Source organism: Palaemon carinicauda, chromosome 31 (genome assembly GCF_036898095.1).
Source record: "Palaemon carinicauda isolate YSFRI2023 chromosome 31, ASM3689809v2, whole genome shotgun sequence".
In the NCBI taxonomy this organism is placed as follows: domain Eukaryota; kingdom Metazoa; phylum Arthropoda; class Malacostraca; order Decapoda; family Palaemonidae; genus Palaemon; species Palaemon carinicauda.
Genome location: NC_090755.1, coordinates 6243626 through 6251125, shown reverse-complemented (window position 1 = coordinate 6251125; position 7500 = coordinate 6243626). Strand labels below are relative to the sequence as shown.

The following is a 7500-nucleotide window of genomic DNA, read 5'->3' as shown; positions in this document are numbered from 1 at the left end:
AGAAATTGTTGCTGAAGGTTTTTAAAATGGATATTTAGTACAATTTGAACCGATAATCTATCTCTCCAAAAGCAATTTCAAATCTTAGTTTTGATTAAATTTCAATAATCGTAATATCCTTCGTGACAATGGTAAATTAACGAATGAGTTCTCACGTCTAAGTTGAGACATAATTAAATGGCGTGTCAGAGAATGCGTATTATTATTATTATCATTATTATTATCTAAGCTACAACCCTGGTTGGAAACGCAGGATGCTATAAGCCCAAGGGTTCCAACAGGGGGTAAAACAGGCCAGTGAGGAAAGGAAATAAGTAAATAGATAGAATAGTGTGCCTGAGTGTACCCTCAAGCATGACAACTCTAACCCAAGACAGTGGAAGACCATGGTACAGAGGCTATGACACTACCCAAGACTAGAGAACAATGGTTTGATATTGGATTGTGCTTCTTCTAAAAGAGAAGTTTACCATACCCAAAGTCTCTTCTAGCCTAATGAAATGGAAAGTAGCCAGTGAACAATTACAGTACAGTAGTTAACCCATGAGTGAAGAAGAATTTTTCAGTCATCTTTGTGTTGCCAGGTGTATGATGAAATAGAAAAATATGTAAAGAATATGCCAGACAGTTCGATGCATGTGTAGGTAAAGGCAAAATGAGTCGTAACCAGAGAAGGATCCAATGTAATGTTAGCTGGCCAGTCAAAGAACCAAAAAAATCTCTAGCGGTAGTATCTCAACGGGTGGCTGATGGCTTGGCCAACCTACTACCTCTCTGATTGGAGACCTATAACATTTACCCAAAAACTTAATTTGGCGAAAAAAGTCTATAAATGTATTTTTTTTTAATTCATCAACGACATCCCTAGAAAAATAACATCTAATACGCAAGTAGTACTTCCTTATCACAGAGAGTAAACACTTGTAAGTCAACGTCAAAACAAATATGTAAACAGATTATCAAAGTTCGAATTGAAAAAATGATGAATTATCAGACCATAGAGTATAACACATAATAATACCACCTTTTCGTTTTCTTTACAATAATACATCTCTGTAAACGACATATGATTGTTATTTCAATCTTAATACAAGAACAGAAAGAATAAATGAATACATTTAATAGATTACTTCTAATAATCTTCAGAAATGCGTGTTATGTATATTTGTTAACATGCACCGTATAAACCAAATAATCGTTGATTCATGTTCCTTTTTTGGAACGTATCATGCTCATCTCTCTCTCTCTCTCTCTCTCTCTCTCTCTCTCTCTCTCTCTCTCTCTCTCTCTCTCTCTCTCTGTAAGAATCGACTTTAATTCATTGGGCTGGTTAAACTCCTCCTTTTAATAGCAATAATAATAATAATAAAAATAATAATCACCTCCTCTCTCTCTCTCTCTCTCTCTCTCTCTCTCTCTCTCTCTCTCTCTCTCTCTCTCTCTCTCTCTCTCTATGAACGTAGCGTGATGTTTGCTGGTTACTGTAAAGTGGTCAGTTTCCCTTATATATAAAATCCACAATGCTTCCTGTGTTGGTCTCAACAAGACATACACGCAACCACGAGTCCAATCTTATTCAGATTTTTACATTTCTTGCTGTCATGATGTCTACTTCTGTTATTGCTTTAAGTGAAACTATTAATGACAAAAAATCATAATAATTAGTTCCTGAATAATTGAACCATTTCAAAGTTTTTTTTTTTTAATATGATTTTGTCGAAGAAATTTTATTGACAAATCGTATCCATCCACAACAAATTTCAGATTTTTTTTTTTTTCCAAATCTTGGACATAGAAAAAAAATTTAAGAAAGACTAACTTAAAACACTTGAGATAAACGACTGAGAAAATTTTGTCATAGTTTCTTTAATCTAATTTACAAGAAAGATTGAATGTATCCTTTGAAAAGAAACAACTAAAAATAAGAGAATTCCTATTGCTTTAGTCTTGAAGAGCTTGAAGTTAATGTATATCAATAGGAAAAACGAATGAGTAAATTCGTGTAAGTGAACTTACACCAGAGTTTCTGTACTTTTGAATTCTTTAAAGAGTTCGTGCAAGCAAACACAAGAGCAGAGCTTTTGAATTCTCCAAGTCGTTTTATCAAACCCAAGAAGTTACAACGCAAAAGGGTATTTGCACTCGAAACGTCATCGAGTGTTTCAGATAATCTTTCCACCAGAAATATTCTTTTTTATAATAAGATATCGCCATCGTTGGATATGTTTTCTTATTGGGGCGAATGGCTTCCTGTATATAATGGAATTAACTCGAAAAAAATAATAAAGAGAGTGACCAACTATCGTAAAGTAAAAAAGGTATTTAAGAGATTAACACAATAGGTGTCACCTTATCTTAAATAGAAGAAATCCAAGAGATTAAATCAAATGTCAGAGTGGTGAAGTAAAAAGGATCCAAGATATTACCAAAAAAGATGTCACAAAGTCATACATTCATGAAGTAAAGACATCCAAGATCGTAAATCAAAATATATGTCACAGAGTCGTTGCGTAAAACGAATCCAAGATATTAACCATATCAGATGTCGCAGTCTAACATTGGCGTTCAAATTCTTTGCAACTTTAACACAATATCGAATTTCTTTCTTATAGATTTTGAGTTTGGTGTTACTGGCAAGTGTTTACGTGCAAGGCCAAGGGCAGGTAAGTAGCTATAAGCCAACCTCTTTTTTTTACATAGTTCTTCCTTGTGAAAAATTAATTGCATGATAGACATTATATTCTATTGTTCGTTTATTCTTTTCAACATGAGTTATATAAACTTGTGTTATTTATATATTGCATGCTGTGTGTGTCACTATATGCTTTATTCGTATTTTCTTTGTATTTGGCGTTTCAGGAGATCAATGACGACCTGTCATCAAGACTGAGCAAAGTAGAGGAGGTACTGGCCTCGAACATAGCCTCACAGGAGAACTTACGAGTCGCTCTAAGACAAGAGACAGCTAAGAGACTGGAACTGGAGACGAGACTCTCAGCTTCATTGAGAGACCACGAGACAAAACTCGATGACCTGTCATCTACCGTGAAGGTCATGAATGACCACGTCTCTGCCCTCGATAGGACGATACAAGATGAAATAAGGCTCAGGGAAGAAGCCGAACTTAAAGGCGAAAAAGCCATTCTAGATCTTTCGAAGAAGATCGGTCTAATCGAAGTCGATTTGAGTCTTCTCGCGCTTATGAATTCTCGACTGAGGGAACTTGAGAACCAAAAGGGCGTTCAGACGGAGGAAATTCTCAATTTGCAAAGTACCATTTCCCAGTTTAGAAAAAGTAAGTTCTCCTTTGTCCTTCACTTCAAAGAAAACTATGTTCACCTTCGACCTTTCTTAAAAGGTAAAAAAAGTTCCACTTTGTCCTTTCTTGCAGGGAAAAGTAAGTTCCACTTCGTTCCTAAAAGATCAGCAAGTACTCCTTCTGTCTTCCTGCAATGAAAAGCAAGTTCCCATTCGTCCTTTACTACAAGAGAGAACAAGTTCCCCTTTGTCCTTTCTTGTAAGGAAAAGTAAGTTCCCCCTCGTCCTTTCCTAAAAGATACATTAAATTCCCCTTGGTCCTTCCTGCAAGGAAAAGTAAGTTCCCCCTCGTCCTTTCCTAAAAGATACATTAAATTCCCCTTGGTCCTTCCTGCAAGGAAAAGTAAGTTCACCTTCGTTCTTCATGACAACGAAAAGTAAGTCACCCTTTGTCCTTAAATATAATGAAAAGTAAGTCGCCCTTCGTCCTTAATTATAATGAAAACTAAGTTCCCCTTCGTCCTTTCCTAAAAGATAAAGAAAGTTTCCCTTCCTCCTTCATTTCAACGAAAAGTATGTTCAAATTTATACATTACAAAGAAAAGTAAATTCCCTTTCATCCTTTTCTAAAAGGTAAAAAAAGTTCCCTTTGTCCTTCATTACAACGAAAAGTAAGTCCCCATTCGTCCTTCAGTATACAGAAAAGTAAGTTCCCCCTCGTCCTTTCCTAAATGGTAAAGAAAGTTCTCCTTTATCAATCATTACAAGGAAAAGTAAGTTCCCATTGGTCCTTTCCTAAAAGATACAGCAAGTTCCCCTTTGTCCTTTCCTAAAAGGTAAGGAAAGTTCCCTCATCGTCCCTCATTAGATCGAAAAGTACATTCCCCTTCGTCCTTTCCTAAAAGATACAGCAAGTTCACCTTCGTCCTACATTACAATGAAAAGTATATTCTCATCCGTCCTTTCCTAAAAGATACAGCAAGTTCCCCTTCGTTCTTCCTTTAAGGAAAAGTTCCCATACGTCCGTCATTACAATGAAAAGTAACTTACCCTTTACCCTTCATTACAATGAAAAGTAAGTTCCCCTTCGTCCTTTCCTAAAAAAAAATACAGCTAGTTCCCCATTGTTCTTTTTGCAAGGAAAATTAAGTTCCCATTCGTCCGTCATTAAAATGAAAAGTAAGTTCCCCTCTGTCCTTCATTAAAACGATGAGTTAGTTCCCCTTCATCCTTTCCTAAGGTAAAGAAAGTTCCCCTTCGTCCTTCATTACAATGAAAAGTAAGTTCCCCTTAGTCTTTCATTACTATGAGAACTAAGTTTCCGCTTCGTCCTTTCCTAAAAGGTAAAGCAAGTTCCCCTTTATTCTTTTTGCAAGCAAAAGTAAGTTCCTCTTCGTTCTTCATTACTACATTCCCTTCGTCCTCCATTAAAACGAAAAGTAAGTTCCCCTTCGTCCTCTCTTACAAGGAAAAAAAGTTCTCCTTCATCCTTTCTTAAAAGATAAAGCAAGTTCCCCTCCGTCGTTCATTGCATGAAAGAGTAAGTTCCCCTTCGTCCTTTGCTACAAGATAGAGCAAGTTCCTCTATGTCTTTCCCTGAAAGGAAATGGAAGTTTCCATTTGTCCTTCATTACAACGACAAATACAGTAAGTTCCCCTTCGTCCTTTCCTACAAGGAAAGGTAACTCCCCATTCATCCTTCCTTACAAGTAAAAGTTCCCCTTTGCCCTTATATACATGGAAAAGTAAGTTCCCTTCGTCCTTGCCAATAAAGAAAAGCAAGTTCTCATTTGTCCCTGCTTACAAGGAAAAGTAAGTTCCCTTATTCCTTTCCTAGAAGGAAAAGCAAGTTCCCAATTGCCCTTTCCTACGAGGAAAAGTATGTCCCCCTTCAGCCTTTTCAACAAGGTGAAGTAATTTCCCATTTGTGATTCCCTAAAAAGAAAAATAAGTTCACTTAATCCCTTCTATACATGGACATGCAAGTTGCTCGTCACAATCCCCTCCTTAAGGAAAAGTAAAATTCCCTTGATCCTTTCCTTATAGAAAAGACCTTTTCAGATTGTTTTCTCTCATTAAGTCTATAAACCTCATTGGGTACAATGATAACAATCTATAATCTTAGCCTTCGATTGTCACGTCTTCTGATAAGATCGTTATCAGTGCCTCCCTGGGTGACTTCAGACGTCTTGTACAGACAGGCAATACTAGAAAGATCTAGTTTTCTTGTTATGTTCAAGATAAAAAAGTTTTATATAAACATTAAATATGACACCATGTATCTATTCTATTTTTGAACAGGTTGATATAAGTCTATTTATAGTTTATATATGAAATATCTGTCTTAATTTTGTTTTTAATATATTTTATTTTAATTGTTCACTACTACTTATATCGTTTATTTCCTTATTTCTTTTCCTCACGGTGCTATTTTTACCTATTGGAGCCCTTGGGCTTTTAACATCTTGCTTTTCAAACTAAGGCTATAGCTTAGCTCGTAATAATAATAATAATAATAATAATAATAATAATAATAATAATAATAATAATAATAATAATAATAAAAATCATTCCCCTTATCCTATAATTATCAAATTGTAAAAGAAAAATAGAAAAAATATTGAATATTTCAACACAAATAAATTTTCCCCTTATCCAATAAGTATTGAATTGTAAAAGAAAATTATAAAAAACTGAGAACTATATTTCGAAATCCACAGTGTTCCACCGTGAGCAGAAGGCCACTCAGAAACTGGATGCAAGCATCGAACCTCTGGCATACGTTACTTCCGAGCACACAAAGTCAATTGCCGAATTTGATCATCGAATTAATCAGCTGAAATCTTGGCTCATCTCACAAAATGGTTCGTTTATTTTTCTTTTTAATTAATCCAATATGATAGTAATGATATGTAATGTGTATATAAAACTAAACAATGAGACTATACTCATTTTTTAATGAGGGCGCATTTGCACAGACTCACAAAGGTGCCCTTTTAGCTCGGAAATGTTTCCTACTAGCTGATTGGTTAGAATTATTTTGTCCAACCAATCAGCGATTAGGAAAATTTTCCGAGCTAAAAGGGCACTCCTGCGAGTCAGTACAAATGCACCTCATTAAAAAGAAAAAAAAAAGTATAATGTTATTCATATTTTAGAAATATTTTAATCAATATGGCCAAACAGCGTATTACAATTCTACGATTATAATAATGACTATTGCTAATTAGTAAATAACAGTTAATGATATTTTCCTTAAGACGCAAGCAACAATTAATGTTTCCTTCCATAAGATTCCTACAAAAAAGTAAGAAATAACTTTCTATTTCGGTAGCCATGATCCCACAAGTTGAACCGAGTTAAGGGAAATTGTAGCTTTATTATGGATGAAAAACACGTGATGTAGACAGTGCCTGAACAGAGGGTCAGTGCCCTACTCGGGAGAGAGAGAGAGAGAGAGAGAGAGAGAGAGAGAGAGAGAGAGAGAGAGAGAGACTTAACATTGTCACTGACAAGCTCGCATGCTAGCAAAGATTAGTTGGATCAAGTAAAAAAAAAAAAAACCTGAATTCCTTTAAAGAGTCAAGTGCCCAATATACCATATGGTCCAGAGAGGGAAAGTGTGTGTGCATGTGTGTGTGTTCTGCATAAACTAGAACCACATGACAATTTTTTCTGATGCAAAACACTTGCACTTCCTGTAAGGGGCGCACGTGTTCCTACACAAGGACATCTGTACTGGCGACAGAAAAATATGCAGAAAGTAGTCTAGTTATTTCTCTAGCTCTTTTTATTTTTCAATAATTGTGTGTACCGTGTAATATTCACGCATAATTTAAATATATTTTGTTTAAAAAGAGAAACTTGGAAATAATCTTTTTGCAGATACTTCGAAATATATATATATATATATATATATATATATATATATATATATATATATATATATATATATATATATATATATATATATATATATATATATATATATATATATATATATATATAAATTTTTTGGCAGAGAAATTTGGAATTTTTTGCAGAGAAACTTAGAAATATCTTTTGCATAGAAACTTAGGAATATCTTTATGCAGAAAGAAACTAAGAATTTTTTTTTCTCACAGAGAAATTTAGAAATAAATCTTTCTGCCGAAAAACTATTTTTATGCAGAAACTCAGAAACATTTTTTTGCAGAGAGAAACTTAGAAATAAATTTTCTTTCTTTGCAGAGAAACTTAAAA

The 7500-nt window shown here is 34.5% G+C and overlaps 1 protein-coding gene across 2 annotated transcripts in view; it reads left to right on the top strand.

Moving 5' to 3' along the window:
- LOC137624847 (coiled-coil domain-containing protein 186-like) overlaps positions 1-7500 on the top strand; it is a 26669-nt gene that overhangs the window by 3274 nt on the left and 15895 nt on the right. For both annotated transcript variants that reach the window (XM_068355797.1, XM_068355796.1), the window contains 3 exons: positions 2613-2663; positions 2860-3295; positions 5979-6122. In XM_068355797.1, the coding sequence (XP_068211898.1) occupies positions 2613-2663; positions 2860-3295; positions 5979-6122 (631 nt within the window). The remainder of the gene's footprint in view (positions 1-2612; positions 2664-2859; positions 3296-5978; positions 6123-7500) is intronic.